The sequence below is a fragment of the Hemicordylus capensis genome, chromosome 9, assembly GCF_027244095.1.
Source record: "Hemicordylus capensis ecotype Gifberg chromosome 9, rHemCap1.1.pri, whole genome shotgun sequence".
NCBI lineage: Eukaryota > Metazoa > Chordata > Lepidosauria > Squamata > Cordylidae > Hemicordylus > Hemicordylus capensis.
Genome location: NC_069665.1, coordinates 27,174,427 through 27,195,112, shown reverse-complemented (window position 1 = coordinate 27,195,112; position 20,686 = coordinate 27,174,427). Strand labels below are relative to the sequence as shown.

At 45.9% G+C, this 20,686-nt stretch overlaps 1 protein-coding gene across 2 annotated transcripts in view; it reads right to left on the bottom strand.

The window, feature by feature from the left end:
- CDH13 (cadherin 13) overlaps positions 1 to 20,686 on the bottom strand; it is a 625,583-nt gene that overhangs the window by 577,581 nt on the left and 27,316 nt on the right. The window contains exon 2 of one of the 2 annotated variants that reach the window (XM_053270622.1): positions 1,653 to 1,845. The exons of the other annotated variant lie outside the window; for it this stretch is intronic. Coding sequence (XP_053126597.1) covers positions 1,653 to 1,679 — 27 coding nt within the window. The 5' untranslated portion in view covers positions 1,680 to 1,845. The remainder of the gene's footprint in view (positions 1 to 1,652; positions 1,846 to 20,686) is intronic. 2 annotated transcript variants of the gene reach the window in all.

Below are 20,686 nucleotides of genomic sequence, written 5' to 3'. Positions count from 1 at the left end.
GTCCCGTTGATCCTTTGCCAGTAAGATGCAACCCTGTGTGGACAAAGATCGCTGACCTGCCACTAAGGCTTCGCCACCAGTGCCTGTATGACAGGGTACAAATCTTGCCCCATTAGAGAGGCATTTATTCTGTCGACTTCAGTTCCCACCTTCTCAAAAGGAAGGTTGCTGACAAGTTATTTTGGCAGCAAAATTAATGTACCCTGACAGCAGTCACTCATCTCTCTTTCACTCTGCCTCGCACTTGCTGAGAAGTGGGGAACCTGAATACCGCCCTCCCCTATTGGCAGCCAGATTCACTTGCCAGAGCATGGAGTTCTCAGACCATGGACTGGCCTTGCCCAGCTAGGCTGTTCATTGGATCCTTCCAGGCTATAAAGACTTCCTGCCAAGGGCTCTATAAAGACTTCCTGCCAAGGCTTAGGTTTGGCCTCATTTGCAAGGTAGGAACATAGGAAGCTGCCTTCTACTGAGTCAGTCCATTGGTTCATCTAGCTCAGCATTGTCTACACAGACTGGTAGCGGCTTCTCCAAGGTTGCAGGCAGGAGTCTCTCCCAGTCATATATTGGAGATGTCAGGGAGGGAACGTGCAACCTTCTGCATGCAAGCAGGCAGGTGCTCTTCCCAGAGCAGCTCCATCCCCTAAGGGGAATCTCTTACAGTGCTCACACATGTAGTCTCCCATTAAAATGCAAACCAGTCCAGACCCTGCTTAGCAAAGGGGGCACTTCCTGCTTGCTACCACTAGTCCAGCTTTCCTCCTCCTTAGTCCTGGTGTGTTGTGTTTTCTGATCCTGGTTCCTTCTCAGTTTGACCCCTTGCTTTGGCTCAGACCTTTGGCTTGTCTTCTGGTTCTGTTCTTATTTGACTCCTCAGCAGCTGTGGTTTAGGATTTCCCTTTTGGCTGGTCTTCTTTTGGCTTGTCTTCTCCCCTCAGCAATGACCCTTAACTTCAGTGCTAACCTCTGGCTTGCTTACTGACCCTAATTCCTGGCTGACTCTTTCGCTCCAGGTCTCCTAGTCCTGATTTTAGTTTCTGACCTACCCTCCAATGGGCTAACCATGACCCAGCACCAACACTGAGGCCACATTTACACATAACACGAAACCATTAAGTCTCTTCCAGTTTCACTAACTGAATGTCCAAATGCGGCAAACTACAGTTAATGGGGAAAATGGACCCACAGTTTGCCTCCCCAAACTCCATTTGTCACCTTCGGTTATCTCTTGGTTTTATGCTTCCGACCTCCAGTATTGCATCTGAATGCTGGCACCGCTGTAAGCCTTCTCCACAACTGGAGTTGAGGGAGGAAGCTTCTCCCTTGGTCCAGCTGCTATTGGCTATGCAGGCTGTCCTTCAGGAAAGAAAGAAACCTGCACAGCCATCTCTCCCACCTCTCTGCAGTCTCACAAAGAGTCCAAATGCAGATGGGAATGTGTGGGGTGGGGGGCAGAACCGTGGGTCCATTGGATCCGCAGTTCCACATTACATCTGAAGGCGGCCTCTCTCTCTCTCACCATGCTATGCTTGATTTCCCTGGCCACATACAAAATCAGCGCTCATTGAAGACAACTCTCATTGGTTTGTTGCCAAGTTCACAAAGTCAAGTGTCTTCCCTTTCAGTTTTGTTAATTTACAGACAAAAGTTACCGTGGGAGTTGGAAAGAACCCATCCATCCTTTGGACTTCACTGCACAAATGTTCCTAGGCTGGGCTACTGTCAAGGATGGCCAGGTTTTATGGCTTTGGGGCCTGACACAACCATTGTAAATGGGCTGCGAGACAAAACAAATATCTTCTGTCCATTCTGATAGCGCTGCGATCACAGCAAGCATCCGTCTTTCTGAAATAAAAGGAGAAAGGTCCAAAATGAAGCCCACACGTGGATTGCTCCCGGAGGCTGCGATTGGCTTCTTTTCGTGTAACTACCTCTGTTTTCTCTTGGTGTGTCTGGATGATGAGCAAGGTGCCTGATGGAAATGGCTTGAAATTCACTTCCATCCCTTTTGATTAATACAAGTCTTCAAGGGCGACTTTGAAGGCCGGTGATAAAGCTTGGGAAACTGAGCTCGAGTTCGTTCAAAGTGTGTGGGCATGCAGAAGGGGTGTTCGGGGCAATGGACTGCAGTCGTCATCTCTGATGAATTAATTGAGGACTGGACTCCAGGATCTAACAGTCCAGGGTCTCCTGAAGATGTTGATCTATAACTTCCATAATCCCTGGCTCTTGGCCTACTGTGCCTCTCCTTAAATCCGGCACTGGTCCCCTTTACAGGCAGAATGCCATGCCAGGGCCTGATCAATCCATACCCTAGCTCATATCCAAAGGGATTCATTCTGGATCAGGCTAGACCAGGCCTGCTCAACCTAGCCTTCCCCCCCAGCTGTTTTTGGACTACAACTCCCATAATCCTCAGCCACAGCAGCCAAGAGCCAGGGATTATGGGAGTTTTAGGCCAACATCTGCAGGACGGCCGAAAATGAGCAGCCCTGGTCTACACAGACTGGCAGCGGCTTCTCCAAGGTTGCAGGATGGAGTATGTCTCATCCCTATCTGGAGATGCTGCCAGGGAGGGAACCTCGGACCTTCCGCATGCAGGTGCTCTTCCCAGTTCGGCCCCATCCCCTCAGAGGAATATCTTACATTGCTGACACATGTCGTCTCCCATTCAAATGCAAACCAGGGTAGACTCTGCTTAACAAAGGGGACAATTCATGCTTGCTACCACAAGACGAGCTCTCTGTGGGTCATGTCTGATTCCTGCATGCATCTTGCCTGTCCATCCCTAATCTTCACCATACTTAGCCTGGGAAGACCGCACCATCAATTTATAGCAGGAGTCATCAAGACTATTGTGAACTTCAGCAAACCAGTTATTTGCCAGGTTGTACAATATGCAATCCTGTGCAAAATAGCCCTCCCTCCCTCCCTCCCTCCCTCCCTAAGATGTACTTGAAAGTTTACCAGCAGCTGCTCTAATTTGGCAGATGCCTGTAAAAACTCCACCAGTTCCCATTAGAGGCAACTAATGGAATATTATCTGTCACCACTGAGGTCCTGTACTTTTCTCCCTGACATCTCCTAGGCACTCTTCTCTCTATCCATCAGCCAGTTAGCACTCTGAATAAATCCAGAGCTGCTGCACACACAGCTGAAGTGCACTTTGGAGCAAAGGGCCCGGTGATAAACAACCTGCCAATCCTCCAAATGCAAATGATGACCGTGGCAACCTAAGCAGCCTGCATCTTTGGGAAATGAGGTGCCAAGCGTATCTTCCCATTTTGACTTGCATGAGTGTTCCTTGTGCTCACCTTTCCCTGTTCTGATCACCTGAATGTAGCAGAGGTGAGAACTTCAGATTACACGATTTGCATGTCTCCCGGGTTCCCCCACCTGCACCAATACCTACACATTCCCTCCTGCCTAACCCACTCAGCATTAGGGACAATACGTGTAGCTTGCCTATGGCTACAGTGAGTTAACGGCAAAGGTCAATTTCCAACTGGGGATTTCTGAACTACAACTCCCGTTCTCTTTATTATATTTATTTATTTAAAATATTTCTATACTGCCCAAAACTTGCGTCTCTTTATTGAGGAAGAGGGGAACAACTGGCCCCATCCATCCCCAGCACAACATCCCTCCAGTGGCTGTTGATGATGGGGATAGACATCATCAATCATCATCAATCATCTCATCCTCCTCCATTGGGGACAGGGAATCATTTCATTTATTTATATCTATGTAAACTGCTTTGGGAACTTTTGTTGAAAAGACAGATATAAATATGCATCGTATTCGTATTCATCGTATTACTTTATTGTCACTGGGGATGCTGGGAGTTGTAGTTCAACAACAGCTGGGGAGCCAAGATGGTCTACCTCTGTATTAGAAACCACATTACACTAGAGAGGGTAATTTATAGGAAAAGGTTCTGACAGTCCTATTCTCAGGCCTCCAAACTAACTCAACTTAAATATTTACTTCCCTGCTTTGGTGGTGCTGGCAGGAGTTGTTTTAAAATCATTTCTTTTTTGCCTCACCTCTGTGAACAGTGGCAACTTTAGTAGACTAGAAGTGCTGAGAACATTCCAGGTGGTTGACTTCTGCTGGCTGCCATTTATTTTCCAGTTGGAATAAGGCGGGGAATAACCTTATGACATGATATAGGGTGGAGTGTAACCCTTCTCGTGGCCCCCATTCATCACCTGGTATTTCTGTTGGGTGTGTGTTGAGTTGTAGATGTGGTGGCTTCAGTACCACCTGGAAGAAATAGCACCACCAGCAGTGGGTTCCTGCTGGCCTCCATGTTTTTTAAGTCTAGAAATGGGCAGGTAACGACCCTATATCATGTCATAAGATCATTTCCTGCCTCTTCCTAGACTAAAAAACCATGGTGGCCAGCAGGAACCCACTGTTGTTGTTATTATTTCCAGGTGCCACAACATCTGCAACTCAACACACACCCAACAGAAATGGCAGGTGAGGAATGGTGACCGAGAGAAGAGTTAGGGGCAAGACCAGGTTGTGAGATTTATACTTGCCTGGAAACTATGCCACTCTCTGGCCTTCATACCCTCTCTCATAATCTTGGGAGCATGCTGGGGTGACAGTAGTTCTCAGTTGTGAGGTAGAGATATAAATATGAATACAATGAATATTTACATACCGCTTTTCAACCAAAAGTTCCCAAAGCTAAATATAGGTATAAATAGATAAATAGAATGGCTCCCTCTCCTCAAAGGGCCGATAATCTAAAAAAGAAAAATAAGATAGACACCAGCAACAGCCACAGGACGGATGCTGTGCTGGGGATGGAGAGGGCTAGTTGCTCAATAAAGAGAATCACCCATTTTTGCAGGGGATAGGAAGGATAGGAGATGCCCATAGGAATACAGGAAGCTGCCTTATACTGAGTCAGACCATTGGTCCACCTAGCTCAGTTTTTACTAGCTTGACTGGTGGCGGTTCTCCAAGATTTCAGGCAGGATTCTTTCCCAGCCCTCTGTCAAGAGTCTTTCCTGGAGACACCAGGGAGTGACCCTGAAACTCTCATGCAAAGCAGATGTTCCACCACTGAGCTACTGCACATGCTCAGTCTCTCTTTGCTGACCAATCTCCTGCGATTCCTCTGCGTTTCTTCAGGAATGCAACATGACCTCCAAAAACAAACTTCCAAGGCTGGCCACTGGTGAGGCCTTGTTCAAATGGAGTCCTTCAGAAAACTACCATCCCTTTCAAGATCAAAGCGCTGCATTACTGAATGTATAATGACGCCTGGAGGATAGGGGAAGTGGGAGGGAAACAATTAATTAATTCAATCTTTCTGTCCCTCTAATTAAATCAAGAGCAGAGAATGTCAGGTCCCTAGCTTAGAATTACTGCATACTCTGGATCTTTCCTACATCTATAAACACAGTCATAGAATTAATGAGCAGATGCTTAAAGTGGGGAAATAAAGAGCACGTGACGAGAAAGCACTAACACCCTGAGCCAAAAAGGAAGGAACAGCACCCATCGCACACACATACACACTTTGGAGCACTGTCATATGTTGACAAAATAATGGCATATCTCCATCAGCTCATTTTCACACAATCTGTTCCAGAAAATACCAGAAGTGAGCTGCACACTCTATGGTTCACGTCATGGGCATTCCTGATGAGTCTCTGGATTTTCTTGCCATGAAATTGCCCGTACCATTTCCTAGACATGAGTCCAGTGTTCTATGGACCAGTCACTGGTTTCCATTAAGATGATGTTACAGAAATTCCTGGGCAAAGTTCACCTATGAGAAGATCGGTACGGTGAACAGGCTTCCCAGAATGACAGGAAAGACCACAGTCTACCTACTGCTTCTGATTTGGTACCATTTTCCTGGGAATTCTTCCTGGGTATAGTCATAAAGTATGCATGAGCCCAGGTCATCAGGGATAGTAACATGTCTTGCTACACCCCTGACTAAGATGCCACATAACTAAACAAATTTGGTTACAACATCATGTCAAACAAAGCCAACTGAGAGTGAAGGCAAAGGTTCATTAAAAGGGACACCTTCTTTCAACCCTAATCTGAAGGAGTAACTCTAATGCAAAGATCCCCGAGGCTCTTGGTGCACAGAGACACAATGATCTCTGGAGACCTTTTGGCTTGAATAAAAGATCGCACAGCATGAGCATAAAGTGCCTCTACTCATATATGCAGAGGGAGTAATGTATTTTTCCTAAACTTGCCCTCCAAATGAGCCACTCTGGAGGGTCCCTAACTCCCTGGGGCCAGTTTTCAGGGTGCTGAAGACAGAAGGAAGTGGTAACTCCCCTGTGCCAGCAAAAATGCCTTCTGTTTGTGTAGTGAGGTCTTTGTATCAAAGCTACAATTCCCAAGGACCTTTTCCCTCACAGGAACAAATAGCAACCATTCACTGATATGAGAGAATGTCAATGGATGCATGCAGGGAGACCAGGTGTGGAGGGAAAGTGAACCTTAGTTTCTGTTCCAGGTAGCTGCAGCCATTAAGAATCAAACCTACTCATGTTTCCATAGCTCTCTCCTGAGCAGACCCATAGCTGTTGTGGGGGGGGTGGGGGGTAGGGCAGACCTGCCCCCCACTAATGTCCTTTTTTTTTTTTTTGTAAATAAATATTAATAACTGAGTGCTGCTGAATATTTTTAAACTATGTTTAAATATGTTGTAACTAATGCTGGTCAAAGACCAAAATAAAACAATGCAAAAACTGAACGTTGCTTGCAGTTAGGACTGGTGGGGGTCAGAAAAGCTGACCCCACTACTTTTTTGGAACCTCCCCCCGCAAAAAATACTTTAAGGCTGGTTCTGGGCATGCTTCTGAGTACTGTTTTGGTGAGACCAGAGTGTGACGGAAATGCTGGGAAATAGGCCCTCATTATTCGTATGTGGCCTTCTTTATTCATGGGGGTTCCATTCTTGCCTATAGGCGTGAATACAGAAATGGTGAATAACAAAACCTTACCGCATAGGAATCCTGGGGTTAGGTTCCTACATATGAAAAAAAGAGCTAAAGAAACAGGGGGGAGGCAGAAGTAAGAGAAATACTGTACCTTAGGAACATAGGAAGCTGCCATATACTGAGTCAGGTCTATCTAGCTCAGTATTGTCTACACAGACTGGCAGCAGCTTCTCCAAGGTTGCAGGCAGGAATCTCTCTCAGCCCTATCTTGGAGATGCTGCCAGGGAAGGAACTTGGAACCTCCTGCTCTTCCCAGAGCAGCTCCATCCCCTGAGGGGAATATCTTCCAGTGCTCATATGTGGTCTCCCATTCAAATGCAACCAGGGTGGACCCTGCTTAGCTAGGGGGACAAGTCATGCTTACTACCACAGGACCAGCTCTCCTCTCTGCCTTGCTCTCCAGGTCTCCAGCTCTCCAGCAATGCCCTCCAGTTCCCAATTCCTCTGATATTTCATGAAAAATTGTGGGATTTTTTTTTAAGAACCACAAAATGGCTGTGTACTGTAAAATGGCAGCTTGAAATGCCATCCGAAGTAATTTCTGGCCACTCAAAACTATGAACAGGCAAATTTTAGCCTATTTTAATACCGTGGATAAAGAAACTGGGTCTATAAGCCTTGTCTGTGGATATGCGGAACCATGGATGTTGAAGCTGCGGATGAGGTGCCACCTCTATTTATTTAACAGCCTCTTATTTATCCCACCCCTATAATCTCTTTGGCCTTCAAATATGTCTCAATAAAGCTGCTTCCAGCCACAGCTGGGTTGAGCTTCCACACAAAGATCTTCTACCCTAGAACACACCAACCAGCTTCCTCACCCTATGCCTGGTCTGGAGGTCTTCACCAGATCCATCTGGGAGCAAAGCTAGGTGGCCAGATTTGGCTTTTAAAAAGCCAAATTCTGGCTTACGGCCCATTTGACCCACGAGTATACCCCTTAGGTTCTGGCAACTCTGGAGCAAAGCAGAGAACAGTGTCTGAGGAGTCCAGAAACTGGGGCTGTTCTTATTCCCTCTACACACACACACACACACACACACACACACACACACACACACACACACGTTCATGCAATCACAGCACTAGGCACAATCACAGCACGAGGTGCAAACCAATGCCATTTCTACATGGCTCCCCTGTGATCCCGGATGAGAACACCTTCACTCCCCTTTAACTCTTAATTTATCTCATGCGGAGATAGCGAATAAACGCCTCCATTCCCATTTACTAGAATTGCCATTCTGCAATTCCCCTGCCGCCTCTCTCTCTCTCTCTCTCTCTCTCTCTCTCTCTCTCTCGCCCCTCATGCACACAAGACTTGGTGGATTTGTTTCTCTGTTGGCATACATCTCAGATGGCCTATTTGGTGAGGGATTCTTTTCACCGGGCTGTTTCTTTACTTGCTTCATATTTAGCCGTTCAATTATTCATCACCTAATCCTTGAGCAAGTTTCCACGTATTTTCATACACTTGTTCGGCTTGCCTGAAACACATTCTGACCATTTCCTCACAGTGTGCTGTGTACGAAATTAATCTGCCACTAATAAAACATTTAAAAGGTGCCATCTAACGCCGGCCGGGATGGAGCAGCCTTCTCATGAATAAATACATGCACATCTTTACAGGACACCCATGCCTCTAAAAACTGATTTAATAAGCATGGCGTCTGAAAACTTGTACACATTTGCAGCTCCCAATTGCTGTTGCGTTGACAAAGTCGACCATGGTTGGCGTGCCAGAACAAATCAATGTCATCACCACTATGATCCTGCTGAGGTGGTCCGTCCTTTCTCCACCTGCTACCAGAGTTAGCAGGGACCATCTTGTTCAGAGGGGAGGAAAGTTACACTCCAGGCCAGTTCTCATGAGTGAAAAGCAGGACAGAGAAGCATCCTGACCTATGCACACTCCTGAACTTTGGCCGTATGCTTGCAAAAACTCAGGTAGGAGGATCGTGTGGGAGGCGGGAACTGGGTAGGTCAGGATAATATGCTGGATAGGACAGCGTCCTCAGGGTTTCAATTATCACAGCTTTCGGCATTAGCATCAGTAACCGAGAATGTAACCCCCGTGAAGAACAAGGATCTCTTGTAAATGCTGAAGCTCCAACACATGTAGGAAACTGGCATGTAGAAAAGAGGCACGAACACGTCCTACCATAGCAAATTAGGAACATAGGAAGTTGCCTTATACTGAGTCAGACCATCGGTCCATCTAGCTCAGTATTGACTACCCAGACTGGCAGCCGCTTCTCTAAAGTTGCAGGTAGGAGTCTCTCAACCCTATCTTGGAGATGCTGCCAGGGAGGACACCTGGGACCTTCTGCATGCAAGCATGCAGGTGCTCCTCCCAGAGTGGCCTCATTCCCGAAGGGGAATATCTTGCAGTGCTCATACATGTTGTCTCCCATTCAAATGCAAACCAGCATGGACCTTGCTTAGCAAAGGGGACAATTCGTGCTTGCTGCCACAAGACCAGCTCCCACAGTCTCAGATCTGTCTCCGAGATCATTCTCCAGATGCCCTCCTCACCTTCAGAGAGGAAATTGGAGGCGGGTGGGAGGGCTGCGGGGAGAGAAGCTTTTCCATGCTCATGGGATGCCTTTCCCCAGACAAGTCTGACTTGCATCGCCTCATATCATTTTGTGTCAGATGAGAGCTTTTTATCCTCAAAGTCTGTTTAGTGGCTAGCAAGGGACTGCTAGTTTTGAGATATTTTGCTGCCTGTTGCTCCGCTTTATCTGATTGCAGATGGTTTTAGAAATTGGGGTGGTTGTTCTTTTGTAGCTTTGATTGTATTTTAAGCTTCTTTTGATATACACCTTATTTTTAAAAGTGGTTTAGAAATAGCTTAAATCAATCAAAATAGCCGACCAACCTCCCTCCCTCCCTAGATACAATAGTCTAAGCATTCGCTTAGGAATAAGGGGAGCTTTCCCCCATCCTTCCCTCCCTTTTGATGTGGATGCTCTTCCATAAGCAATGATTCTGTCACAGGTTTAGATAATTATTCCCTTTCTTTCATCTGGCTTGATGCTCCATGGTACATTTGCTTCACTAACACTAGGTAAATTGAATATATCAAAGAGAGTTACTCTGGATCATGTTCTCCTGGCCTTTACACAAAGGGGCGAAGATGGAACAATTCAAGTATTGTGTCTTTATTTAGCTTTGTGGGAGGGCCACTTTGCCATCCTCAGGAGACAGAGGCTACCCAGGGATTTGAGGGTTTGAGCTTTGGTCTTTGATCTGGAGCACAGAGCTCATGTTCTTCATCACCAGCTCTTTTATCACAAGGAAAAAATGATGATTCCCCTACACACACACACACACACACACACACACACACACACACACCATTTTAGTATATTATAAGTTCTAGGATTTATTCCATTAAAGGAACAATCCTGCAAGTTGCCAGTTGCTTAGTGGTGAATGAACAGGGAGAGGGGTTGTTTTGTGTGTGTGTGTGTGTGGGTGGGTGGGGAGTTATTCTGTAAAATGTACCCATTTTGAGGATCATTTGGGAGCACCTGAGGAATGCGGTGAAAATTTATCCATGTTCATAGCGAAGCAAGGAAGCACTGCCCTGATTCTGATTTATATTTGTGGCGACATCAGGAAGACTATTCAGAGTGAGGGCAATGCTCTCACTCTGGTCTAGCTTCCTGGTGTTTATCATGTAGCCAAACATTGACTGAGTGATGATGTACTGTCATCACATTGTCTACATGAACCCTGATTGTTTCGAATTCCCTCAGGTGCAAAGAAGTCCTGTGTTTTTTGTTTTGTTTTGTTTTCCATGCAACAAAGAAGCAGGTGAGAACAGGTGGGATGACAGACAACAAAATTATAATGAGCAGATTACAGATTATGAGATCTCCTCTCTAACTCTGCCTTCCACTCCTGTAATTTTCCACGGGTGAAAATTTGGTGCAGCCTTAACATTCTTTCTTCACCCTCCAGTAAGAATGTTCAGTTGTCAGCAGACTCATTTTGATCTTCCAAAACGGCCAATCACGGGCCACTCTGTATCTTTAGGCAGATGGTACTGGAGAGACTAGAATATCTTCTGAAAGAAAGAATTCTAATTTTATGACACTCGGGGGTTCACAAAGCTGCAGATCTGCACATCTGCTTCCAAAAGGTTTGAGTTATGCGTTAAGCGTAAGATATGAATTGTAGAACAACTGAGCAACATAATGAAACCGGGAGGTGGGGGGACTTAACCCAATCTTGGCTTGGTTTAAAATGGACTATTTCAAAGTCTGGCAGGGACAGGTGCCCCCCCTCCCCCGCCTAAATATAAGAACCACCACTTGAAAGGGTACCTCTTGGCCCAGTTAGCAGGGGTCCTGGTGTTTCCCTTGAGTTTTCTTTGGGGAAGAGAGCTGGCCTTTAAGCAACAAGCATGAATTGTCCCCTTAGGCTCTGATTTGGTTTGCATTTGAATGGGAGACCACATGCGAGTGCTGCAAGATATTCTCATAGGAACATAGCAAGCTGCCATATACTGAGTCAGACTATTGGTCTATCAAGCTCAGTATTGTCTACACAGACTGGCAGCGGCTTCTCCAAGGTTGCAGGCAAGAATCTCTCTCAGCCCTATCTTGGAGATGCTGCCAGGGAGGGAACTTGGAACCTTCTGCTCTTCCCAGAGCGGCTCCAACCCCTAAGGGGAATATCTTACATTGCTCACACTTCTAGTCTCCCATTCATATGCAACCAAGGCAAACCCTGCTTAACTAAGGGGACAAGTCATGCTTGCTACCACCAGACCAGCTCTCCTCTCCTTAAGGGATAGGGTCAGAGCACAATGGAAGAGCATCTAGGTCCCAGGTTCATTCCCTGGGAGCATCTCCAGGTAGGGCTGAGAAAGACTCCTGCTTGAAGCCTTGGAGAGCTGCTGCCAGTCAGTGTAGACATCCCTGTTTAACGTGCAGAAGGTCTACCACTGTGCTTAGCTCGGGATATGGTCTTCATGTCCTGCTTGTGAACTTCCTGTAGGCATCCAGTGGACCATTACGGGATGCTAGACCAGACAGCCCACCCTGCTTTGCATTTGAATGGGAGACTACATGGGAGCGCGGCAAGGTATTCCCCTCATGGGGTGGGGCCGCTCTGGGAAGAGCATCTGCATGCTTATGTGCAGAAGGTTCCACGTCCCCTCCCTGGCAACTCCAAGATATGACTGGGAGAGACTCCTGCCTGCAACCTTGGAGAAGCTGCTGCCAGTCTGGGTAGACAATACTGAGCTAGATGGACCAAGGGTCTGACTCAGTATATGGCAGCTCCCTATGTTCCTATGATCGGATCTAATAGGGATGTGCTGGCATTGGCCAGGTCTGGTTGGCTGAGCACCAGTGCTGAGCCAATCACAGGCTTCACCACCACCACCACCACCAACTCCATGTTCCCTCTAACAGGGATTCCCAGATGTTGTTGACTACAGCTCCCAGAATCCCCAGCTGCAACGGCTTTTGCTTGGGGATTCTGGGAGTTGTAGTCAACAACACCGGGGGGGGGGGGAGTGGATCCTTGTTAGAGGGGATACTGCACCACATCCATTAGTACCTTTCTTCCTAGAGTTTCTAAGGGCTGCTTTTGCCTCATCCAGCTTACTAGCCCTCACAATCAGCTTATGGCAGGGCTGTACAACTTTGGTCCTCTAACTCAGGGGTTCCCAACCTTTGGTACTCCAGCTGCTGATGAACTACAACTCCCATCATCCCCAGCCACAATAAACTGTAGCTGGGGTTTATGGGGGTTGTAGTTCAGCAACATCTGGAGGACCACAGGTTGGGAACCCTTGCTCTAACTGTTGCTGGACTACAACTCCCACGATCCCCATTATCCAATGTGCATGGGGATGATGGGAGTTGTAGTCCAACAGCAGCTGGAGAGCAAAAGCTGTGCAGTCCTGGCTTATGGAGGCAGTGTTCTGCTTCACACATTTCACAGGCAGAGAGGACACTGAAAGCAGCGATTTAGCTTCACCTGCCGTAATTCCCTTTCACCTTTCTTTCCTCTCCCCCGCTCCTATCTGTGGCAAGCAAAATTAGGTCTGCTGAGTGACCACAAATTTACTGCCTTGCATGGGCAGATCCATGCACACCCATCCCCAGGCATTCACTCAGTCCTGATAGATGGCCAATTTTGCGGTAGGGAGATCAAAAAGCCAGGCTCGCAAGGGCATTACTTGTTTTGGCACTTTAACAAGTGCTTAGCAAACAGATGCCAGGAGATGCCTGAAATTAAACTGCAAAATCAGCAGTTAGTCAAAAGTAGGGGAGAGCAGTAGGGGAGACCCCCCCCCAAAAAAAAATGCAAGGGGAAAGTGAGTATAGGGACCGAAAAAGCATAGGAAGAAACCTTGTGAGAGTTAGAGATGGGGGTGTACAAAGGAGTCAGAGAACCAGGGAAAATAGGAACATAGGAAGCTGCCATATACTGAGTCAGGCCATTGGTCTATCTAGCTCAGTATTGTCTTCACAGACTGGCAGCGGCTTCTCCAAGTTTGCAGGCAGGAGTCTCTCTCAGCCCTGTCTTGGAGATGCTGCCAGGAAGGGAACTTGGAACTTTCTGCGTGCAAGCATGCATATGCTCTTCGCAGAGAGGCCCCATCCCCTAAGGAGAATATTTTACAGTGCTCACAGGTCTCCTATTCACATGCAAACCAGGGTGGACCCTGCTTAGCAAAGGTGATAATTCATGCTTGCCACCACAAGCTGATCTTTCCTTTCTCTCATGAGAATCCACTTGTTGATTTTGTTATTTTTTAAATGATAGACTATTCCAAGCAAGTTACTTACGACAAACAACAATAAAAGCCATTCAACGCATACATATGAATCCAGTGAGGAAACAGCAGTAAGCAATAAGCTGCATCAACTCCTAACACACCCAGTCAGAATCAAGGAATTGAATTTTGTGGAGATGCTTCAGAAGCCAACGTTACATGCAAACGCAACCTCTGTTAAGAACTAATTAGGTCCCGGCTACCATCTTGCACTACTTGTCCTTCTATTACTTAACATAAAACAAGCAGGCAGTGCATCCAGTGTGAAATTAATATTGCTTAATATTTTTCTGCATATTCCTTCCACCGGCTGCCACCCACATAAAATATTTACACTTCAAAGCTATAGAGCTGCAAAGCTTTTAAATCAATGTACAGGTAGAGCGTCGGGTGTTTTCCATTTAAGAAAAAAAAAAAACCTCATTTCACAGTAATTTAAACTGAGAGGGAGAAAAAAAAGGAGTGTTTCTCGTTAAATGTGCCTTAGATAAATCAGAAACTGCATCTGTGGGGCCATGGATTGTGAACCATGTATCTCCTTCCCCTGTGACAAATATATTTAGACACACGGTGTACTTGGATTAGGATGCTAGGAGGGAGTCTTTTAATCAGTGCTGAAAGTAAACATCAAAAAGGAAAGGAGGACTTCATCCTACACCCACAAATTGGTTTCTTTGGGCACCCGTGTTCAAAGTGGGCCCTTTCCTCACCCCACCCAAAAGCTGAAAAGGCATGGCATTGTAGTTCACAGCCTGCGATCAGAGGTGCTCCTTACAGCCACACAAAGTGAGACGAATCTTTCCTATTCATGTGTCAAGAAGCATAAACCTTAATCTGACTTTCAAGTCAGATATTGCTCAGTCAGTGCTTACAGCACAGACTTTATGCAAATGGGAGGCCACTTGAATTAAATGCATGCCTTGTGGGGAAACTAAAGAAAGAGGGCCACTCAATCCCACCACCACCACCACCTCTAGCATGGTTACTGGATGGGGCTATTTTAAGATCAGCTGTGTTCTGTGCCCAACCATAGCCCTGTTGCAATCATGCATCCTGCCAGAGGCAGTCCTCTCATGAGGCAGGGGAGTCTTGTCTCCTCAAGCAGAAAATTATTTGGACACCAGCAGGGTGACAGCACCACCACTGGAAGAAGCTCTTCAAGGTTCATCTAAGCCTTGCAAACTTTGTAAAGAATGCCTCTCCACACATTCTTTGTCATTCTTGCAAGAAGGACAAGGAGAGATGAGGAAGCAGATGGCAACCTGGGCACTTTCCAGATTACATGCTACAGCAGGGGGGAAATGCTTCGGTCGGACAGGATCGGATTGAAAACGACCCCCTGAATCGGAAACTCCTACAACAGGAAAATACATTTACTTGTTTGGGACGCACATGAACCGTTGTAGCACTATAACGCAAAGATCAAATCCGGAAGCAGGCATCGGAAATGTGAACGGCACCCTGCTGTCAGTGTCACAACACAGGAAGTACAGAAGCACACTTAGCCAATCTGTAGTGACACTGTGGTAGGGTTTAATCTGGAAAGTGCCCTTGTATTTATGAGAACGCCTTCTTCTTCATGAACCCAGCCACCTATTAAGATCATCAGGGGAGGTCCGGTTGTGGTTGCCACCAGCTTGGTTGGTAGCAACTCAAAACTGGGCCTTTTCATTGCTCCAGGACTTTGGAAACCTCCCCCTAACAGAATTAGAACCTCCCCTTCTCTGGATGTTTTTAAGAAGGATCTGAAAATATATTTGTTCAGTCAGGCATTTAGTTTATAGTTTTATAGTTTTGAGAGTTTTTATCTGTATTTTAAATTGTTTTATTCATGTCGATGTTTGTTTTTAGATTGTGAACCACCCAGAGGTTTACGTATGGCATGGTATAAAAATGTGCTAACAAATTAATTCTTTTTAAAAAAACAAAACCCTTCATGACTCCCCACATTTTCAAAGCTTGCAAGGGTCGGTTTCGAAAGGAGACTGGCTCCCACCATGATCATGGTGCAGGTCTGCATTTGGTGCTTTGCCGGTTTTATTTCGGTCACTGACCAACAAATGCAGAAAAGCAAAATACATACATACATACAATTCCTAAATGTTCCTAAAACATTAAACTTATTAGGGGGAAACCAACTCCAATCCAGATTCAAGCCAGACTGGGGAAACCGGTTCTGTGCACATCCCTAGACAGAACTATATATGGCTCCCAGTGTACAAGAAGGTGAACGTGGAAGCCAACTGCAGCCTGTGAGAGCTAGCAAAAGGACAAAGAAGCATAGGCTGTGTTTAACACTGGCCCAGCTTGTAGGACTGGCCCACTGGCTAATTGCTTTACTTCTGGACATGAAGGACACTGTTGCTAGCCCTGCAGGAGCCAATACCTGACACTTAGTTGTTCAAGCAAAATAAGGGCCCCTATTCTGCATTTCCTAGTTGTTACCTCCCTTGGTGTACACATGCGGGGCATAATTCTATGTTTCAAGTTAGAAATGAGCCTGATGAATTTTCAGGAAGGTAGTGAGGAATTCATTTAATTGCAATCAGTCAGGAACCACATTCAGTTTGTAGAAAGAAGTTGCAATACAGAGGCAATGAGATGCGGCAAACTTTTTTCAAAAAGCAGCTACTTAAGTCGGAGAACTTCTAGTCATATTTTTCTTTTGAAACCATTCAGGTGAATGGGTGGACGTGCCAGCACTACAGTGATCCCTCTAACAGGGATTCCCAGATGTGGTTGACTACAACTCCCAGAATCCTCAACCAAAGCCCATTGCAGCTGGGGATGCTGGGAGTTGTAGTGAATAATATCTGGACATCCCTGTTAGAGGGAACACTTGATTGCACCAATGTTTTATTTAAAAAATTGAACCCCAAACAGATTATTATTATTACAGTTATATCCCGCTCTTCCTCCAAGGAGCCCAGAGCGGTGTACTACATACTTAAGTCTCTCCTCACCACAACCCTGTGAGGTAGGTTAGCCTGAGAGAGAAGGGACTGGCCCAAAGCCACCCAGCAAGTCTCATGGCTGAATGGGGATTTGAATTCGGGTCTCCCTGGTTCTAGTCCAGCACTCTAACCACTACACCACGCTGGATCTGATTATTCTGTGGTTAAAAGAAAAAAAAAGTCTTCTCATATACAGATAAATTCACTGGCTAACCTAGTTCAACAATAAGATAATACTTCCAGGAAAATTAACAATGACTCCAGTGGATGAAGCCATGTTTTGTTTATAGTTCAGGGACTAAGCAGGTGCTGCTAGATTTTGCAGCCAGATTTTCCAGAATTATATGCAACATTATGCTCAATTTTTAAATCTTTTTTTAAAAAATTTAAAAAAATGGCATGCTAATAGAAGGATGGTACCACTCCTAAATAAATGATTTATTAAAGCAAATGTTATTAAGTGCCTTTTAAGCTTCACACACTGCTACCCTTCATAACATGCTATTATGCAAACCAGCGAACAGAGGCAAATTCCTGTACCATTCTGGGAACTCCATGCTATGAGATACACTAATTATACATCCATATGCCCATTTCCCCCGGAAACAGCTTACTGCACATCTGTATTTTTAACTTGGGAGGAGACAGGCTGTTCATTACACAGTTAAAGTACCTGCAAAGATAAAAGGTAATAAGCTCTTGTTAAGATTGGCTCTCCAGTCCCTGCTAGTCAACGTGTACACTCATTGCTATAAAGACATCTCATCTTTCACGCTTGTGGAGTAACTGCCTGGAATTTAAATGCAAAGGATGATAAAACATATAAAAGTAAGTCACTACGTTCCACTCAGACTCATTTAGGCCCCTGGCTTTCCCCAAACCATCGCAAAACATGAAAGCACTTGATATTGACAGTGAAGTCGTATACCCCAATGGCAAATCATAAACGGCGCATTTTAAGATGTTGGCGCATCCTAATTAAAGCCACCAACAGCAGCCACAAAGCAGGCAGCTTGGTCCATACATCCTGCTCTACAAAATGTAAAGAGCATCAAATGGGAATGACACCCAAAAATTCAGGACAGTGGGTGACAAAATGGCAAATGCAATTCAGTGTTGGCAAATGTAAAGTGATGCACACTGGGATGAAAAACCCCAACTTCAAGTATACACTGATGGGATCTGAGCTGTCGGAGAGTGATCTTGGGGTTGTGGTGGACAGCTTGTTGAAAGTGTCGACTCAATGTGCGGCAGCTGTGAAAAAGGCCAAATCCATGCTAAGGATCATTAGGAAGGAGACTGAAAATAAAACGGCTAATATTATAATGCCCTTATACAAAACTATGGTGCGGGCACATCCGGAGTACTGCTTACAATTCTGGTCACCACATCTAAAGAAGGACATTGTAGAACAGGAAAAGGTGCAGAAGAGGGCAAACAAGATGATCAGGGGCCTAGAGCACCTTTCTTATGAGGCAAGGCTACAACACATGGGACTTTTTAGTTTAGAAAAAAGACGACTGCAGGGAGACATGATAGAGGTCTATAAAATCATGCATGGTGTGGAGAAAGTGGATAGAGAGAAATTCTTCTCCCTCTCACACAACACTAGAACCAGGAGTCATCCCATGAAATTGATTGCCAGGAAATCTAGGACCAACAAACAGAAGTACTTTTTCATGCAACACATAATCAACCTGCAGAATTCTCTGCCACGAGATGTGGTGACAGCCAACAACCTGGATGGCTTTAAGAGAGATATGGATAACTTTATGGAGGAGAGGTCTATCAATGGCTACTAGTCAGAGGGCTATATGCCACCTCCAGCCTCAGAGGTAGGATGCCCCTGAGTACTAGTTGCAGGGGAGTAACAGCAGGAGAGAGGACATGCCCTCAACTCCTGCCTGTGGCTTCCAAAGGCATGTGGTGGGCCACTGTGTGAAACAGGATGCTGGACTAGATGGGCCTTGGGCCTGCTCCAGCAGGGCTGTTCTTATGTTCTTATGACAGGTTGGATTTTGATTCTTGAGAGCAATGAACATCGGTCGCAAAATGTAGCACAAGCCCTTGCAAGATCAGTCTGAGGAGCGGTAGGCGGTTCATTTATTTATATGTTATTTATTGTTCAGTTATTATACCACCTTTCATTAAGCATCTCAAGGCAGTTTACAAAAGTTAAAATACAATAAAATTCCATAAAGCTTACATTTAAAATCTTAAAATCAATTAAACTTTAAAACCATAAAACACCAAGAAACAATTAACAAGAAACAAATGCAAGAAAGATGTGAAACCTGGCAGCCTCTAAGAGGCCAAAACCTGAGTAAATAAAAAGGTCTTGTGTTGTTTTTAAAATGCAGCCACAGCTGTTATAGGAACCTAGGAAGCTGCCATATACTAAGTCAGACCATTGGTCTATCTAGCGCAGTATTTGCTTCACAGACTGGCAGAGGCTTCTCCAAGTTTTCAGGCAGGAATCTCTCTCAGTCCTATCTTGGAGATGTCTCCAGGGAGCGACCTTGGAACCTTCTGCTCTTCCCTGAGTGGCCCCATCCTCTGAGGGGAATATCTTCCAGTGCTCATGCATGTAGTCTCCCATTCATATGCAACCAAGGCGGACCCTGCTCTGCTAAGGGGACAAGTCATGCTTGCAACCACCAGACCAGCTCTCCTCTCACAGAGCGAACATTCACTGGGAGAGCATTCCGGAGTCTGGAGGCAACAACAGAGAAGGCCCTGTCCTGTGTGCAAGACAATCTAGCCTCTCTCAATGTTGGCACATGGAGCAAAGGTCCCCCTGATTATCTTGCTGGGTGGGCAGAAACCCTTGGAAGTAGGCGCTAGCTGGAAGCTTGCTATCTGGAAGCACTGGGCATTTCTGGGGCTATCCAGGGGGAGGGATATTTTCACCTTTACCTGAAAGGACTGGCAGTCTCACTCAGCACTATGTGAATGTAGTTGCTGACTGGATAGACAATGATCACGGGGCCTCAATGATCAAGGCACCCATCTAGTCAGCAACCTGGATCACTCGGGAATTAATTTATTTATTAGAAACATTTAATATAATGCCCACTCCAAAGACTCCAGGCTGTGCACAAAAACATGCAAACAAGGCAATATTAAAAATTACATCCCACATTAAAAACTAAACTAATTAACAAAAAACAAATAAGTAAACTACAGGGCAAAAGCCTGGCAGAAAAGAAAAGCCTTCAATAGAGATTTGAAGATCAGTAAGGAAGGGGCTAGACAAATCTGAAGGGGAAGAGAGTTCCAAAGAAGTGGTGCTGCAACCGAAAAGGCCCTTTCGTGAGTCCTAGAGCCCCGAACCTCTCGGAAATCAGGGACTGACAAAAGGGCCATCTGAGATGATCTAACCGGATGGGATATAACTGGATGGGAGAGGCGGGTCTGTAGGCAGACAGGTGCCAAACCCCGCAAGGCTTTGAAGGTCAGAACCAGGACCTTAAATTGAACTCAGAAACGAAGAGCCAACCTGTGCAATGACTGCAGGAGAGATGTTACCCTGTCATATTTTCTGGCACCCACGAGGAGGCAAGCCGCTGCATTCTGGACCTGTTGGGGCCGTCGCTCCGAATGGAATACTCTGCTCCGTGGCGGAGTATCTGCTCTGCATGCCGAAGGTCCCAGGTTCAATCCCTGGCAGCATCTCCAGGTAGGGCTGGGAAAGCCTCCTGCCTGAAACTTTGGAGATGGACCAACAGTCTGACTTGGTAGAAGGCCGCTTCCTATGTCCCACACATCCTCTGCCCTGAAGACAAATACCTTGCTTTGCAGCAAACGTGTTCAAGTCAGTTCTACCACACTTAGAAGGTCCCACCTCTTTTCACCCTCCGCAAACACGAACATCCATTAGGTCTTGCATCACACCCGCTGAGTTAAGACGTTGCCGCTGCTTAGGCAGAATACTTTCGGAG